Below are 19,889 nucleotides of genomic sequence, written 5' to 3'. Positions count from 1 at the left end.
AACATAATAAAGCAAGGAGTTCGAGTGTTAAAAGTGGGAAACCAACATTTCCCTATTCAGATGGTACTTACCAAACAAGTGGGCTAGCACTACATTAAGTGCTGATAACCTCAACAAGGGTGCTGGCGTGCGTTCCAATACACTTAGGTGGAACGCATTGCATTTCCTGTAGAATTCGCGGGTATTGCCCGTGTCACCACCTCCCGAAAACAGACCCCCATGAGCAAGACACAGGATATCTCAGCCTGCGCTCCATTGAACTCAAATGGAGCGCACTGCACTTCACAGGAAGAAAAGGATCCAGCATCCATATCGTTAGTCCTCGCTGGTCACATGACTGTGGGGTTTCACCTCACACTGCCCGGCACCTCCACAATCCCAGCGGGAATAGAGCTGCAGTTACAAACTCGCAGCTCATAGGAGATATACAGGAATACACAGCTATCGTGTCATGCACCACCAGTTGCAGCCTGTACTAAAGGAGTAAAGTTAACTATACCAAGCAGCTTTTTATGCCTATTGAGTTTCCAAGCAGCCTGAGACTCTCTTTTATTTGCCTACATAAACGAGTTTACAGTGTGCATGACTAATACTAACAGACTGTGCTCTAAGACTGCTGCTTTTCATTATCACTAGGCTTACTAACCTTTCAATATAGCTGCCCATGACTGGCTATTAACTGATTACAGACTGGACAATCTTAATCCCTGAGCAAGATAATTTGAAGCCCCCCTCCTGGGAAAGTGGGCATGCCTCACATTTGTATATTATGATATGAAACTATAATATATATATATATATATATATATTTTTTTTTTTTCATTATCACCCCCCCCATAATGCCCACAGTAATGCTCCTTACACATACTGTAATGTCCCCAGTATAGTGTCAAATACACATAACGTTCCAGTATAGTGTTCGATACACATACTGTCCCCAGTAGTGTCAGATACCCATACTGTCCCCAGTATAGTGCCAGTTACACATAATGCCCCCAGTATAGTGCCAGTTACACATAATGTCCCTAATATGGTGTCAGATACACATAACGTTCCAGTATAGTGCCAGTTACACATAATGTCCCCAGTATAGTCCAGATGCACATAATGCCCCCCAGAATAGTTCCAGATACACATAATTCACCCTAATATAGTGCCAGATGCACATAATGCCACCCAATATAGTGACCGATAAACATACTGCCCCCATGGTGCCAGATACCATACTGCCCCTAGTAGTACCAGATACACATACTTCCCCCAATAGTGACAGATACACATACTGCCCCCATAGAGCCAGATACACATACTGCCCCCAATAGTGGCAGATACACATATTGCCCCAGTAGTGCTGCTCACCGCCGCCGGGCTCTGCTGCTGTGCCCGAGGGGAGGAGATTACAGCACGTGTCTCTCCTGCCTCTCAGTCCGGTCTCCCTCTTCTGCAGTGGCCATCTTAAATATGATGCCAGTTCGTGAGCCAATCAAAGCTCTTGGTCTGGCAGCTGCTGCTGGTCCGCGCACTCAGATTGGCTGATGGACCAGTGCCTGATTTGAGATGCCTGATGGCCGATCGCCGCCCATAGGAGTCCGGTACCCCGCACAGCCACTCCTAAGGAACGTGCCTTGAGCCGGCCCTGATTGTATGCTTTTCAGTGTTTTATTGATAAAATTATTTTTTAACAAAATCTATTGTGATTGGTGTCTGTTGCTTAGACAGCACTTAACCATTCTGTTATTTTGCACCGACGATCGCCCACCTATGGTAGAATCCAACCCGCCCGTGACTCCAAATGGGACTGGAGAGAGGCACAGATCTTAACCACTGCAGGACCCATGAGCTGTGCTGTGAACTCCACCATCTCCTCACGCCAATCAGGACCTCTGATGCCATCTCACACCTGCCAGGGGACTTTGTGTATACAAACCATGGCCCCAGGATCCCACAGACAGACTGTCAGGAGAGCGGGGAACAATGGAGGGCGAGCTCCGGGACCTGGTTGCCATCTTACCGCCGGCAGTGCGTGCTTCATGCTGCTATCGCCGGCATCTGCCCCTGACCCCTTCTGACTGCACCCGGAGCATGGAGAAGACAGGCAGTGAGGCAATGCGGCTCATCATCATACCGCTCCACACCCCCTACCTGGTTGCTTCCCTGCTCCAAAGTGGCATCACCTTACTGGTCTGTTGCTGGGCAAAAGAAAGCAGCTGGGGGATTGGGGGAGAGGGTCATAGAAATTTATATGCGCAAAGATGAAAATTTGGATATGATTGTGCTATCTCACCAATGATAGTAAAAACTTACATTCTTTTTCAGTGACGCATCAAAGTGTAAATAGTGAACCTTAGTGGCAAATGTGAAGATAAATGGAAAACGATAATATATTGGAGGAAGGGCATCTTGTTCAGCCTCCTGTACATGAGAAAGACAGAGAATAATTAATACAATATCAGGGACAAATAATCACTATCGAACATATACAACATTGAATATTGCATATCTTGGTATGAGGTACTAATCCAAGATAACTTGTATATACAGCAGGGGGAAGCTAGCCTTTCTGTAACCCAGGGTAAAGACTAATCATGGCACCCCCGCCTTCCGTCCCTGTGGATAGTAGTCACCCCCTACCTATATGAACATCATATAGTACAGACAACATTAATACAGACAGCATTAGTGACCGCCATATAATACAGCATTAGTGACTGCCATATAATACAGACAGCATTAGTGACCACCATATAATACAGACAGCATTAGTGACCGCCATATAATACAGACATTATTAGTGGCTGCCATATAATACAGACAGCATTAGTGACACCATAAAATACAGACAGCATTAGTGACTGCCTTATAATAGAGATCATTAGTGACTGCCATATAATACAGCATTAGTGACCGTATACTGTATATAAAGACAGCATTAATGACTGCAATATATTACAGACAGCCTTAGTTGCCACCATATACTACACACAGAATAAGTGACTGCCACATAATGCAGACAGCATTATACTTCTCCTAATTACGTAGGCTATTTTTTCAAAGTTCGGGCAATGCAATCCATTTATGATTGGCCATTCTGTCCCACAAGGCCGTTAAGCAGTGGGGAGGAGGCGGCATTGGGCAGTGTTCCCAACTAAAAATGGAGGTATGTCATCCCTGCTTCCTGGGAGTGCTGAGGCCCGGGACTGCGTTTTCCGACGCAGAGTTACTAGCTCTGACAGATTGAACATCCTGCCATCGTGAGGAACCTGAGGATTACTGAATTGGCCAATGTTCACACAAGTGATCTGATGCCACGGATTACACAAGCATGCAGAAGGCATCTGTTTACATAAGACACCTTCTGCAGCATTAGCATATTTAGCACAGTGGCTGCATCTAAACAGGCAGCTACTGTGCTACTGCATCCATCTCTGTATCGTGCCTAAAACTCTTGTTTTGGCAAGTATAGTTGCAATTTATTGATTATTCTTTTGTACCTGCTATACAAGTGTTTTAAGTAAACACTTCTCCTGTGAACTCCACATGTACTACAAAATAATCATTACCAGATTGGCATTTATTAATGTACAAACAGCTGATTTACTCACAGTCGCCTTCTGCCATAGACGCCAGTTGTTAAGGTCCACAGGGATGATGATTATATCGGAGACTTCAGGAACGCAGAAGAAAGCTATTGGTACTTTATAACTGGCTTTCTTGTTTGCCTGCATCACAGAAAGTAGAGAAAACCTTTGGATGAATTTACTTCCAAATTAGCAGTATGAAAAATGCTGCTGATCTGACAGAGCAGTTATCAGATTAGTGTGAACCTGTACACACTGGGCAATTTCTAGCTCAGTGAGTAATTCCTTCAGACGGGGTGGAACTACTGTATCATTGGTGCAGCAGGTGCATTGCACCAAGCCCCCCGAGGACTAAGGGGCCCACTGCTGCCCAGACCAGCAATGAGTTATCCCCTGACCTCCCCTGCAGACCATTTTGAGAAATGTCAGGTGAATGGCCCGGTGCAGAGTTCAGGGTGGGCTCCACTGCCTGAGGGGCCTGCCCCTTACCATAGGGGGGCAGGGCTGACCTCGTGTGTGCCAGACTGATAGAGGAGCCCTGTCACCTATCAGCGCTGATGATCTCACCCACCTACTGCTTCGAATTAAAAGACAGCTGTACATTTTTTCTGATTCACTACGGTCAGTAAATTAAAGGCATCTCATAGCCATGTAACTGGTGCTGTCAGAGTCTGTCTGAGTGCCAAACTGTGGAAAGCACAAGGGGTGGGGGCCCGTGTCACAGACAGAGCAGAGGCCTTTGTGTTCCTGCCCCCACCAAGGTACATGTGGGTTTCCACGCCACGCAGAACATTGTGCTTCTACCCCTGTCATCCACTGCCTCTCCTTGTCACACACTGCCTCTCCGTCAATCACTGGCTCTCCCCGTCACCATCTGCCTCCCTTTGTCTCTTGCCGACACCCACTGCCTCCCCCTGTCATGCACCGCCGTGTGGCATACTGTATTGTGAACTTGGGTTGGGGTCGAATAGGGGGCCTAAATTATATTTCTGCACCACTCACAAGTTCTGCCACTGCCTTCAGATTTCTTCAACAAGATCGGGGGGTTGTGAATGAGATAGCAGGCCCGATTCTGAGGTGGACGTAGTTCTGAGGTGTTTTGCGCAGTGTGACTGCAACTTTCTGCTAATGCAGCAGCCAATGGAATTCGTACAGAAATGCCCACTGGCTGTTTTGATAATCTGCCGCTATGAGTATTAAGAAGCAGTATCGGCTGCACATTGGTCCTGCCATCGAACATTGCACCAGCCCTATGGAAAAATTATCCTCTAATGGGCAAAGCCATGTGCAGTGCAGGGGGGGGGCAGATATAACGTGCAGAGAGAGTTAGATTTGGGTGGGGTGTGTTCAAACTGAAATCTAAATTGCGGTGTATAAATAAAGCAGCCAGTATTTAGTTTACCCTGCACTGAAACAATATAACCCACCCAAATCTAACTCTCTCTGCACAAGTTATATCTGCCCCACCTGCAGCGCACATGGGGCCTAATGCAGATATGAACGCAGCAGAAAATTTGTTAGCTAATGGGAAAAACCATGTGCACTGCAGGGAAGGGGGGGGGGGGGGGGCGCCAGATATAACGTGCAGAGAGAGTTAAGGGCCATACTGACTGGGAGATGTGGAGCTAGATGTGTACTAAGCGAAACGCTCAGCACACATCTCTCCTCCCACTCAGCACAGTGTGATGTGCTGAGGGAGTGTGTGTGTGTGTGTGTGTGTGTGTGGGGGGGGGGGGGGGGGACACTGGGTGCGGTGAAATGAGCGACCTGCTAGATTGTGCCTGCATGCCAATCTAGCACCGGTGATAGGACCGTGCATCACTGTCGCCGGCACCCCTACACACGGAGTGGTGTGTTCCTAATTTCTAAGCAATCTAGTCTAATCAGTCAGTGTGTATCACCCTTTAGATGTAGGTGGGGTGTGTTCAAACTGAAATCTGAATTGCACTGTATAAATAGTATAGCAGCCAGTATCAGGGGCAAAACGCAGGATTTAGCGAGGGGGGTTTCTGTCGGTGGGTGTGTATGTATACGTGCATGAAAGTGTAATCTATTTTATATATATATATATATATATATATATATATATATATATATATATATATATATACACACACACATATATACATATATACACATATATACATACACATATATACATATACACACACACATATATACACATATATATGGAGGCAGAACAGCACTCATAGAGACTGGTATACCGTAGAAAGTCAGCACAGGACGCTGTAGCTGTTTGTCGACATTTCAGAGTGTACAGTAATTCTGAAACGTTGTCAAACAGCTACAGCGTCCTGTGCTGACTTTCTATGGTATACCAATGTCTATGAGTGCCGTCCTGCCTCCGTACATACTAGTACCGCAGAATCAGATAATAAGGAGTGTCATAAAATCTGCACTCCATCCATACATAATTAAATGCCCAGGTGCCCTCCTAAGTCGACAGAGTCAGTAAGAATACAGTTCTGATATGCTGGCACTCTCGGGACTTAATTTGCAGCATAATAAATCCAGTAGACGGCGGTGCTTACTCCAACGTTTAGTTTATTTTCAAAACGTTTTCAAGGATATAAGAAAACCATACATGTTCTTACCTACAGTTTATAGGATAACACCCAGTGATTTCTGATGTCATCGGGAGCGGACAGCGTTTGCAGGGATAGCGGTATGGAGGATCACTGGATGTTATCCTATAAAGGTAAGAACGTGTATGGTTGTTTTTTTGTAACCTTGAAAATGGTTTGAAAAGAGTAAGCACCGCCGTTGCTGCAGATTGTCCTGATAGCTCCACCTGCTTATCTGAACTGTACGTGTGTGTGTGTGTGTGTGTGTGTGTGTGTGTGTGTGTGTGTGTGTGTCTCTATATATACATATATATACACATATATACACATACAGCAGCCGTACTGTATGCTGTCTACATCATTGAAAATTCCTACGGGTGCCGCCCGGTATCGTTGCCGTCCATAGTCCCTCACAGGTCTTTGGGAGGGCACCCAGGTGCTAGTCCATTATGTGGAGTGCCGGTCAAATGTGTTTCTTTATATATATATATATATATATATATATATATACACACACACACACACACACACACACACACACACATAAACAAACAAACTCTCATACATACAGTACAAGCACAAACCCACATACATACTGTACATAACACATACATACTGTACATAACACACACAAACAAAGATTTTGAACTTACATATACACAGTGGGCTGGGAGCAGAGGGGTGGACGTGTGAGGACGGAGGGAGCCCCCGGGACATTCGTGACTGTAAGCAGAGAGCTGCATACTTAGCTCTCTGTGGACTGGTTGCTGCAGCTCCGCTCCCGCGCTCGCGGCTTTTTTACCGAGACGGAGACAGCGGAGACACAGCTGTCTCCGTCTCAATAAGAAAATTCAGCTAATCAGGGGGGGGGGTTTCCGGGTACTCGGAAACCCCTCCTGCATGCGCCACTGAGTATTTACCCTGCACAGAAACAATATAACCCGCCCAAATCTAACTCTCTCTGCAAATGTTATATCTGACCCAACTGCAGTGCACATGGTTTTGCCCATTAGCTAACAAATTTGCTGCTGCGATCAGATCTGAATTACCCCCATGGTTTGACCAGTACAGGAAGACTTTGCTTTTAGCAGCCTTGAATTAGGCCCATATATCCGAATGTAAACTGATGCTAGACTATATCACACATAGTTTAACAAGTGGGAGACTGAGATACATATACTGTATATGCTCACCTTGAAAGGCTTAAATTCATATTCCCTGACTTCCTCTTGATTGTTGTTTAACATACTTACAGCCGAATGTTATATTGTTGCATTGTAAATTTGTTTGTAATATATACATAGTATCATGGCTTATATGTCTTTTAAAACTTTTTATACTGAGCACAGTATTTTTCTTCTTGTTCTCTTTTTATAATTGAAAATTAAAACTGATATGAGAAAATAAAAATATGTAAAACACACTATACCGTGGCATTGTGAACTGTTAATGTTAATTTTTATTTTGCTTATGTGAACCCCAAGCGCAGTTGGGATATTTTAGATCTTTCATTGGCTTTTAAACCTGCAGAGGTTTTTTCCTAACAGCGAATGGGGGTCACGGCTGTCTGATATTGATCAGTTGGTAATTGTATATGATGGACTACTAGCGCCTAGGTTTTTTAAATTGAGATACATATATGCTCACCTTGAAAAGCTTCTTTAATACTTCTAACAGATCTTTAATAAAATGCTCCTGACCGTACACAGCCAGCACCAAAGAAATTTTAAACATCTGAACTTGCTTTGACAGGGAGAGTGCTGGTAGTGATGACCACAATGTCTCTGATAAACGACAACAAAGCATTTGACAATTACATTAATACCAGTTATCAGTATCACGCATTACTGTTGCTCATAAAGCAAAATCTAGTAAATAAGCAAGGATAACCTGACCACTCACATTACACAGAAACATTATAAAGTGCACTGGAATATGTTGTGCTAGATACAGTACATTATTGCTAATAAAATAAAAAATATTTTGGTTAATATTTTTTGGGTCATTCTTCTTACTTTTACCAAATCACAAGATGACAGAGGGGCATTATAAAATCCTCTACCTCAGGTTGTGTAGGCATGTATATTAGCACCAGTATTATACAGCAGACGTCTGCATTAGCTGCTGCAAGGAGCGAGGGTGTTCCACACTTAGGCCCTCATTCCGAGTTGATCGCTTGCTGCCATTTTTCGCAGCGCAGCAATCAGGTTACTACTGCGCATGCACCGCAAGGCGCACGCGCATCGTACGGGTACAAACAGCATTGTTGCTGTGCAATGCTTCTAGCGACGAATCCATTCGCACAACCGATCGCAAGGAGATTGACAGAAAGAGGGCGTTTATGGGTGTCAACTGACCGTTTTCTGGGAGTGGTGGGGAAAACGCTGGTGTGTCCAGGTGTTTGCAGGGCGGATGTCTGAAGTCTATTCCGGGAGCTGACAGGCTGAAGTGATCGCAAGGGCTGAGTAAGTCCAGAGCCACACAGAAACTGCAAAAAACTTTTTCGTCCCACTCGGCTGGACAAGCGTTCGCACACTTGCAAAGTGAAAATACACTCCCCTAAAGACAGCGACTATCTGATCGCTGCTCTGCAAAAAATAGCAAGCGAGCAATCAACTCGGAATGAGGGCCTTAGTACGAATAGGCGTATATAGTTTGTAGCCGTATCCTGGGAACTTAGAATAGATGTGGACCCAGATGTGTCCTGGCATTAATCTAATCAGCGTTTTGAGGTGCACATTCACTGCAAATCCTAAATATAATCCTGTGTTGTGTATATTCTAGCTAGTTAACACTGAGGCAGGGTGTGTATGAATGCAAGGGCATTGTTTATTCATAATAGAGCTGCAGACATAGAGGGGGTATCCAATTTGGTGCAAGGTTTTGCCAGCAGAAAAGTATTGCAGACCTGGTGCCCAATGGTGGATTACAGCGGGTATGCACGCTCCCGGTACTCGGGGTATCCAATTTTAAAAAAAAAAGTAAGCTGGGGTTTCTGCTCTGAAAACCCTGCAGTGCGAGAAAAAAAAAAAAACTCTCCACCCCTGGAGGTGGATGCTGGGAGGGAAGGTAGCTGCTGGGAGATGTACAGTAGTTCTCTCTGCCGGTGCCCCCGGAGACACACTGAGGATCACGCACACACCGGGGGTCAAACACACCAGGGGTCACACACCCAACAGGCTGGAGGAAGAAGATATAGCTTCGGAAAGGTGAGTAATTAAGAACTAATTAAGCTAACTGAAAACTTTCAACTGCTTAATTAATCATTGAGGAGGAAGGGGAAGGGTGGGGGGTGGGGTTAATGCAGGTGTGCCAGAGGAAGGCCCAATGATTTTTCTTTAAAAAAAAATTATTTCAGGACTTGCTCTGGGGGTGCAAAAAAATAACAACATTGTAATAGTAACCACCGCAACTCATTTTCTCTCCTTCAATTTAATAGGAAAATAACCTTGCGCCTTCGGGGAAAACAACTGAATATGCCCCACTGACTCAATAAACTAGAAAGAAAAACTGTATATTGACATATAATTTCAATAACAGTGAATATGTAACCCCGTTAAAATTACTAAAATATATCCGATTGCAAATGAATCTGTGGCATAAAAATACTCTTTTCTACCTAGTACCTGTATAATATGACTTGTCCATTTCCTGCTTTGTTTGTTATACTTTATATATTCTGTATTTTGTATCTATTTTTTTTTAAACTACTCCCATGAATTGCATTTTTTTAGATGTCTAATTTTTTTATTATAATGAGTATAAATAATAAAATTATGATTTCTTATATCCTCTGCGTGGGGTATTTAATTAGTGCTCATTTTTCGACCAGTCGAAAAAATTGCACTTTTCACCCATTTTTAAGTTGAATTTACATTCAACCTATTCAATGCCCATGCCATATTTTTAACTGGTCGTAAAAAACGCATGGGCAAAAACCATGTGGATCAGCGAATTTGATGCCAATCCACGTGTTTTGTAGAATTTGTGGGCGTTTTCGACAGTTTATGGGTCTGTTTTTGGCCATGCCGATTTGACAAAAAACAAAACAAAACGAAAAGGTATGGGTGAAAATGGATTAAATAACGGGCGAAAATGCCCGCTATTGCATACACAATTAGTACCGATTTTACGACTGTCAGAAAATTTGGCACTAATTGAATATCCCCTTTAGTGTTCTTTCCCTTATTTTCTAGATGTAAAATATTTGGCCTTCTGTATTCCTTTATGTTGGGCCTTTCTAACTGTGAGAAACTCAAGAATGTATTATTTTCTGAGGGTCCAATAAGGAGGTGCCATCAGTGCCTAGCATAAGTTACACAAATATTAACAGAAAGGAAGAATTTGTGGGTTACTTACCAGTTGATAAAACTTAATTGGCGTGATGTAATGAAGTCCAAGATCACCAGAGGTGCGATCTGACTTTTTTAAAGGGACAATCACAAGGTAGTTGCATTGTAAGTGATTGTCCCTTTAAAAAAATGACTGAGATCGGGCAGCAACTGGTGCCTCTGGCGATCTCGGACTGCATTACATCCCACCGACTATTAAAAATAAAGTGCATAGCATGTCCTATTGACTGTTCAGGAAAAAAAAAACACACAGATTTTAAATACCACCTAATATGTTAATAAACTTATTTCTATATAAATGAATTTTCATTTATTATAAAATGTTTAAAAATAAGATTTTAAACCTACCGGTAAATCTTTTTCTCCTAGTCCGTAGAGGATGCTGGGGACTCCGTAAGGACCATGGGGAATAGATGGGCTCCGCAGGAGACATGGGCACTAAAAAGAACTTTAGATATGTGTGCGCACTGGCTCCTCCATCTATGCCCCTCCTCCAGACCTCAGTTAGAGAAACTGTGCCCAGAGGAGACTGACAGTATGAGGAAAGGATTTTTGTTAATCTAAGGGCAAGATTCATACCAGTCCACACCATCCACACTGTATAACATGGAATATACGAACCAGTTAACAGTATGAAACAAAACAGCATCAGCCGACTGATCCTAACTGTAACATAACCCTTATGTAAGCAAAAACTATATACAAGTCTTGCAGAAGATAGTCCGCACTGGGACGGGCGCCCAGCATCCTCTACGGACTAGGAGAAAAAGATTTACAGGTAGGTTTAAAATCTTATTTTCTCTTACGTCCTAGAGGATGCTGGGGACTCCGTAAAGACCATGGGGATTATACCAAAGCACCAAAACGGGCGGGAGAGTGCGGATGACTCTGCAGCACCGATTGAGCAAACATGAGGTCCTCGTCAGCCAGGGTATCAAACTTGTAGAACTTTGCAAAGGTGTTTGAACCAGACCAAGTAGCAGCTCGGCACAGCTGTAATGCCGAGACACCTCGAGCAGCCGCCCAAGAAGAGCCCACCTTCCTAGTGGAATGGGCCTTTACAGAATTTGGTAACGGCAATCCAGCCGTAGAAAGAGCCTGCTGAATCGTGTTACAGATCAAGCGAGCAATAGTCTGCTTCGAAGCAGGAGCGCCAACCTTGTCGGCCGCGTACAGGACAAACAGTGCCTCTGTTTTCCTAACCCGAGCCATTCTGGCCACATAAATTTTCAACGCCCTGACCACATCAAGGGACTCGGAATCCTCCCAGTCCCGCGTAGCCACAGGCACCACAATAGGCTGGTTCATATGAAAAGATGAAACCAACTTGGGCAAAAATTGAGGACGAGTCCGCAATTCCGCTCCGTCTACATGGAAAATACGATAGGGGCTTTTGTGAGATTAAGCCGCCAACTTCGACACTCGCCTAGCCGATGCCAAGGCCAACAACATGACCACTTTCCAAGTGTGATACTTTAATTCCACCGTTTTAAGCGGTTCAAACCAGTGAGACTTAAGGAACCGCAACACCACGTTAAGGTCCCAGGGTGCCACTGGAGGCACAAAAGGAGGCTGGATATGCAGCACTCCCTTCACAAAAGTCTGTACTTCTGGGAGAGAAGTTAATTCCTTCTGAAAGAAAATGGATAGGGCCGAAATCTGAACCTTAATGGAGCCTAACTTTAGGCCCAAATTCACTCCAGTCTGTAGGAAGTGAAGGAAACGGCCCAGATGGAATTCTTCCGGAGGAGCACTCCTGGACTCACACCAAGATACATACTTCCGCCATATACGGTGATAATGTTTTGCTGTCACGTCCTTCCTAGCCTTTATCAGAGTAGGAATGACCTCATCCGGAATGCCCTTTTCCACTAGGATCCGGCGTTCAACCGCCATGCCGTCAAACGCAGCCGCGGTAAGTCTTGGAACAGACAGGGCCCCTGTTGTAACAGGTCCTCTCTGAGAGGAAGAGGCCACGGATCTTCTGTGAGCATTTCCTGCAGATCCGGATACCAGGCCCTTCGCGGCCAATCTGGAACAATGAGAATTGTCCGTACTCCTCTTCGTCTTATGATTCTCAATATCTTGGAGATGAGAGGAAGAGGAGGAAACACATTGACCGAATGGAACACCCATGGTGTCACCAGGGCGTCTACCGCCACCGCCTGAGGGTCCCTTGACCTGGCGCAATACCTTGGTAGTTTCTTGTGGAGGCGTGACGCCATCATGTCTATCTGAGGCAGTCCCCACTGACTTGCTATCGCTGCAAAGACTTCCTGATGAAGTCCCCACTCTCCTGGATGTAGATCGTGTCTGCTGAGGAAGTCTGCTTCCCAGTTGTCCACTCCCGGAATGAAGACTGCTGTCAGAGCGCTTACATGATTTTCCGCCCAACGAAGAATCCTGGTGGCTTCTGCCATTGCCGCTCTGCTCTTTGTTCCGCCTTGGCGGTTTACATGAGCCACTGCGGTGATGTTGTGTGACTGAATCAGAACCGGGAGGTTGCGAAGCAACTGCTCTGCTTGACGAAGGGCGTTGTATATGGCCCTCAACTCCAGGACGTTGATGTGAAGACAAGCCTCCTGGCTTGACCAGGGACCTTGGAAGTTTCTTCCCTGTGTGACCGCTCCCCAACCTCGGAGGCTCGCGTCCGTGGTTACCAGAACCCAGTCCTCAATGCCGAACCTGCGACCCTCTAGAAGGTGAGCACTCTGCAACCACCACAGGAGAGATACCCTGGCCCTGGGGGACAGGGGGATCATCTGATGAATCTGTAGATGTGACCCGGACCACTTGTCCAGAAGGTCCCATTGGAAAGTCCTCGCATGGAACCTGCCGAATGGAATGGCCTCGTAAGACGCTACCATCTTCCCCAGAACTCGAGTGCAGTGATGCACAGACACCCTTTTTGGCTTCAACAGGTCCCTGACCAAATTCATGAGTTCTTGGGCCTTTTCCATCGGAAGATAAACCCTTTTCTGGTCTGTATCCAGAATCATGCCTAAGAAAGGCAAACGAGTCGTGGGAACCAACTGTGACTTCGGGATATTGAGAATCCAGCCGTGCTGTTGCAACACCTTCAGGGAAAGTGATACTCTGTTCAGCAACTGCTCTCTTGATCTCGCTTTTATTAGGAGATCATCCAAGTACGGGATAATTGTGACACCCTGCTTGCGCAGGAGTACCATCATTTCCGCCATTACCTTGGTGAAAATCCTCGGGGCCGTGGAAAGCCCAAACGGCAACGTCTGAAATTGGTAATGACAATCCTGTACAGCAAATCTCAGGAACGCCTGATGAGGTGGATATATGGGAACATGAAGGTATGCATCCTTTATGTCCAGGGACACCATCCCCTTCCAGGCTGACGATGACCGCTCTGAGCGATTCCATCTTGAACTTGAACCTTTTTAAGTAAAGGTTTAAGGATTTTAAATTTAAAATGGGTCTGACCGAACCGTCCGGTTTCGGGACTACAAACAGGGTTGAGTAATACCCCATCCCCTGCTGAAGCAGGGGAACTTTGACCACCACTTGTTGAAGACACAATTTTTTAATTGCATTTAAAACTATCTCCCTCTCTGGGGGAGAAGCCGGTAGGGCCGATTTGAAAAATCGGCGAGGAGGCACCTCTTCGAATTCCAGCTTGTATTCCAGGGAAACAATTTCTATTGCCCAGGGATCCACCTGTGAGTGAACCCAGACATGGCTGAAAAGTCGAAGACGTGCCCCCACTGGGGCGGACTCCCTCAGCGGAGCCCCAGCGTCATGCAGTGGATTTTGTAGAGGCCGGGGAGGACTTCTGCTCCTGGGAACTAGCTGTGGTTGGCAGCTTTTTCCCCCTGCCCTTACCTCTGGCAAGAAAGGAAGATCCCTGTACTCTCTTGGGTTTATGCGACCGAAAGGACTGCATCTGATAATGTGGCGTATTCTTAGGCTGTGAGGAAACATAAGGCACAAAAGTTGATTTACCTGCCGTAGCTGTGGAAACTAGGTCCGTGAGACCTTCCCCAAATAACACCTCACCCTTGTAAGGCAAAACTTCTTATGCCTCTTTGAGTCGGCATCACCCGTCCATTGTCGGGTCCATAGGGCTCGTCTAGCAGAAATCGCCATAGCGTTAGCTCTGGAACCCAGTAGGCCAACGTCCCTCTGAGCATCTCTCATATAGAGGACAGCATCTTTAATATGACCCAGGGTCAATAAAATGGTTTCCTTATCCAGCTTATCTATATCAGCCGATAAGGTATCTGTCCACGCTGCTACAGCGCTACAAACCCAAGCCGACGCTATCGCCGGTCTGAGCAAGGTACCCGTATGTGTGTAAATTGACTTCAAGGTAGTCTCCTGCCTGCGATCAGCAGGATCCTTGAGGGTTGCCGTGTCTTGAGATGGCAGCGCTACCTTTTTGGATAAGAGTGTTAACGCTTTGTCCACCCTTGGGGAAGATTCCCACCGTATCCTGTCCTTAGTCGGGAAAGGATACGCCATAAGAATCCTTTTGGGAATCTGCAGTTTTTTGTCTGGAGATTCCCAAGCCTTTTCAAAGCTCGTTCAGCTCATGAGATGGGGGAAAGGTTACCTCAGGTTTCTTTTCCTTATACATGCGCACCCTCGTGTCAGGGACAGAGGGGTCATCTGTGATATGCAACACATCTTTTATTGCAATAATCATATAATGAATACTTTTAGCCAATTTTGGCTGCAACTTTGCATCATCGTAGTCGACACTGGAGTCAGAATCCGTGTCGTTATCAGTGTCTACTATTTGGGATAGTGGGCGCTTTTGAGAACCAGAAGGTCCCTGCGACATAGTGAAAGGCAGTGTTTGACTCCCTGTACATTCCCTGGACTCTGCTTTGTCCAACCTTTTGTGTAATAAATTCACATTTGCATTTAAAACATTCCACATATCCAGTCAGTTGTCGGCGTTGCAGACGGAGACACCACACTCATTTGCTCCACCTCCTCCCTAGAAGAGCCTTCCGCTTCAGACATGCCAACACACGCGTACCGACACCCCACACTATCTGGAGACAGTTCCCCCACAATGCCCTTAGGAGAGAGAGTATGCCAGCACACACCCAGCGCCAATGACCCTGGAAAATATACCCAGATAGCGCTTTTATTATATTATGTTCACTGTGCCAAATTATGTGCCCCCCCCCCCCCCCCCCTTCTTTAAAACTTTCTGTCCCCGTGTTCAGCAGGGGAGAGTCCGGGGAGCCAGTTTCTCAGCGGTGTGCTGTGGAGAAAATGGCGCTGGTGAGTGCTGAGGGATCAAGCTCCGCCCCCCAGTGGCGGGCTTCGGTCCCGCTCGATTCCATTTAAAAACTGGCGGGGGATCTCTAATATACAGTGCAGAGGCTGAATATATACTCTTTTTGCCAGTCCCAGAGGTTTAAATTGCTGCCCAGGGCGCCCCCCTGCGCCCTGCACCCTTACAGTGCCTGCCGTGTGTGTCTTGTGTGGGAGCAATGGCGCGCAGCGTTACCTCAGTGAAGATCTGAAGTCTTCTATCTTCTCATACTCACCCGGCTTCTATCTTCCGACTCTGTGAGGAGGACGGCGGCGCGGCTCTGGGACGAACAGCTAGGAGGACCTGCGTTCCGACTCCCTCTGGAGCTAATGGTGTCCAGTAGCCTGAGAAGCAGAGCCTAGCATTTAAGAATGTCTGCTTCTCTCTCCTCAGTCCCTCGCTGCAGGGAGCCTGTTGCCAGCAGGTACCCTGAAAATAAAAAACCTAACAAAAATTATTTATTTCAGGAAACTCAGGAGAGCTCCCTGTAATGCACCCAGTCTCCTCTGGGCACAGTATCAAACTGAGGTCTGGAGGAGGGGCATAGAGGGAGGAGCCAGTGCACACCCATATCTAAAGTTCTTTTTAGTGCCCATGTCTCCTGTGGAGCCTGTCTATTCCTCATCCTCTAGGACGTAAGAGAAATTCAAACAAGTACGGTATATCTCATTTTATCTACCAGTGATACTTTCACATAAGACAGAGACTATGTGGGGAATTTAATGGTCATTGGTAATTCACTGCGTGCTAATTGATCCCCTGGAGCTATACAATTAGACCCAAAGTGGCTGAGGCTCTGAAAAATTATACACGTATATTATGGATTATTCATAATATAATCAATGATTTCATTTATTCTAATATTATAAGAACATTGTGTCTGTTTGTTAATTTCAAGTTGGTGCCAAAACTACTGACTTTAATGAAAATGGCATCATATTGTAGTGGGAACTCCTAGAAATAATCTGCACTTTGTTTCATACCAATCCGTCAAGTTAAAGCTGAGCTACTGGCATCATCAATGCAAGAGATAGGTATGGCACCATGCACGTGGCCAGTAAGGGGTGGGGAGAGTGGGCCCGCATTCACCAAAAAAGTCCTTAGTAGTCTCACCCTGTGTAGGTGCTGCGGTCGGCTAGTGCTTATTAAAGCAGAAAAGTCCCGAGCAGAGTAGCTTGGCACTTTTTTTGGAGTATGCTGTATATAACCAATGGTCTGTTTATTTAATGTTTCATGAGGATTTTATGTGAAATAATCTTTTGTATATTTTACCTGTCTCCCTGTATAGTATACCTAGATTTATTAGGTAAAATGGTGGTACAAGGTTGTGTATACACATCTTCACGCTACTTAGCTCCTATCACAATTACACTGGCCTTTACTCTTCAATATGCAGTTAAACATGCATAATAAACTATGAAAATGCATGAAATATAATTTAGGAACAAAAAGGATTAAACTATTACTTAGAATAAACTAAATTATGTAAAACTAAAAGTTGTTTTACAGCTACTAGAATGCCTGCTGGAACTATCTGCCCCTTATTCCGGTAAAGATAGATGAAGGGATAGCCATCAACTGCTACAAAGGAGAGACAGATTCTAAAGCCATAACTAAAAAATACTAAGCATGGTGTCCTTGGCATGTTCTAGGCATAGTACTCTTTAAATATCACTGATAGAAAAGAACGTACCCAACATTTTTAGAGCATTTGAGCTGAGATTGTTGATAGCAAAGGCAAAGGGAGCTACTAATTGCAAGCAGGTGTTTACGTCATGTGTGACGGGGCATTCTGCCAGTAACAGATATACAGACAAAGCCTCAAAGATAGTTGGAAGGCCCTCAATAGCTGGAATCAGGTCATTTTTCAAGCTGGAGCATATCTGTAAGGGGAAAATAAAAAGAACAATATGAGATAATGGGGTCTGTTTACTAAGCCTTGGATGGAGAAAAAGTCGCTGAAGATAAAGTACCAGCCAATCGGTCATAACTGCCATGCCACAGGCTGGATTTGAAAAATGACAGTTAGGAGCTGGTTGGCTGGTACTTTATCTCCAGCTACTTTATCTCCATCCAAGGCTTAGTAAATAGACCCTTTTTGTAGTGTTATTGTTTTGCCATATCTCTATAGATGGACTTTCGAAGTGGTATTTTTGTGTGGAAATTGTAAATAGTAGGTAATAATGTGCCCAAGGAAATGTCCTGATACACCGGAGATGTGTGCTCCATTAACTTTGGAGCTCATTCACAGTTGGATGCACACTTCTAATCAGGGACCAGTACATGCTTTCTTCCACAGTGTGTGCCTAGGGGTGGGTACACATCATGACAATATTGGCGTGACATGCCATATCGGAAAATTGTGCATATCGCCTAATTTTCTGGTTAGTCGTGCAGATATCGTGTGCGACCCGGTGCAGTGTAATGAAGGACAGAATGAGATGCTGTTCACTTGTTCATTACATCGGCCAGTGTGTACAGCCAATCTCGCATGGTCTGGCTGAAGGAATTTCAGCCCAACCGTCAGGACGATTGACCATCGTTCTAGTGTGTACCCACTCTACTTTCACAATCTCCCTGGAATGCTATTCATAGATAAAAGCCCTGATATTACTTATATCTGACAATGAGGGACTAGTAAAGCCGGAAGGGCTTCGCTAAACACCCTCTGGGTAAATCCCTGTGTACATTTTACTGGAACAATTAACTGGCAGTATTAGGCTGCCGGTGATAGGGTGCAGACCACTGATGATTTTCATTGGGGCTGCAATGGTAAACAGAGTCTGTATTGAGGCCAGTGTATTGTTTCAGAAAAGCTGCTAGCAGCAATAAGTCTATGGGGGGGGAATTCAAATTTTATCGCCCCCGATCTCCCATCTAAAGTGACGGGAGATCGCAGGGGGCAGCATACAATTAATGTCCCCTATTTCGCTGATCGTGCAATTTAGTGTTGGGTTTAGCCGTGTAAAGCGGTTAAACCTGAATAAACTAATGGGCGAGATCGGGAAAAGTGCAGTTTCATCATCCAAACAGATCACTTTTCTCCCATTACAGCTCGCCACCCCCGCTGGGTGTGAGCGGAAATGTAGACGCCGGCAGCCAATCGCGGCCGAACGGAGCTACATTAGAATAGCTCCGTCCAATGCCACTAAGTGGCTGCCAGTGGGAATAAGATTTGAATTTCGCCCTAATGCTGGCCATACGCTATGTCGATATCGTGTACGAATACATGATATCAACGCATCATTCGACCCATCTCATGCACATCGTGCATGTTTTGGGTGCGATTACGATGCTGCACATATGATCAGTCGATCTGGGTAAGGGTCCATTGCGGGTCGAACGATAGATCGTATGGTGCAAAATCACCGTACAATCTATTGTATGCTGGGGAGCGGGCAGGAGTGGGGGGGATTAAATGACACAATCCTACTGTACATAACTTTCAGAATGTATTAGTTTCTAGCAAGTTTACATTCCTTGATATACATAGTACAATTCACAATCTACTTTAAATATTTATCAAATCTGTCTCTGAAATGTTATATTTATAACATCCCTATATTTAATATCTACAATTCTACAATTATAAAGCTGCATAAAAGCAGATCCACAGTGCATACAGCTTTGCACAAATGTACCTGTCTGACAGCAGCGGACATACGCTGCCACTTCCCAGCTATTTCCCTAAGCCAGAAACATTATTAATTTTCTTTTAAAATGCTACTTGTTGTAATATTGTCAGCAATAAGTCATGACAGTAAGGGAACATCTGGACTGTGTCTATCATATGTCATTGTTCTTCCTTTTAAGTTTTTAATAACTTGGTATTACTATGATATAAATATACTTTCCTCCAGTACGTATGCTTGGCTAGAGCAAAAAGGCATCCCATTATTGCTATCAGCTGGTGCCTGATAGTCCCCTTCTCAGATGATGTGATGAATTATTATATGAAGGTAAAAAGCCTTTTAGCCGTCTAAATTTACAATCTATAGTACTTGGAGCTCATTTAAATATGTCACACAAAGAGTGTTGTCTCTGTATTTCATTTAAAAGCATTATGAGGGAATGG

General features: G+C 44.9%; 1 protein-coding gene across 2 annotated transcripts in view; it reads right to left on the bottom strand.

Annotated features, from left to right (window-relative positions):
* Positions 1-19,889, bottom strand: part of LOC134909808 (probable E3 ubiquitin-protein ligase HERC6) — a 244,695-nt gene that overhangs the window by 116,979 nt on the left and 107,827 nt on the right. For both annotated transcript variants that reach the window (XM_063917080.1, XM_063917088.1), the window contains exons 12-15: positions 17,508-17,697; positions 7,811-7,947; positions 3,603-3,719; positions 2,305-2,412 (exon numbers count right to left, since the gene is read on the bottom strand). In XM_063917080.1, coding sequence (XP_063773150.1) covers positions 2,305-2,412; positions 3,603-3,719; positions 7,811-7,947; positions 17,508-17,697 — 552 coding nt within the window. The remainder of the gene's footprint in view (positions 1-2,304; positions 2,413-3,602; positions 3,720-7,810; positions 7,948-17,507; positions 17,698-19,889) is intronic.

Source organism: Pseudophryne corroboree, chromosome 1 (assembly GCF_028390025.1).
Source record: "Pseudophryne corroboree isolate aPseCor3 chromosome 1, aPseCor3.hap2, whole genome shotgun sequence".
Lineage (NCBI taxonomy): Eukaryota > Metazoa > Chordata > Amphibia > Anura > Myobatrachidae > Pseudophryne > Pseudophryne corroboree.
This window is presented reverse-complemented; position numbering and strand designations above follow the sequence as displayed.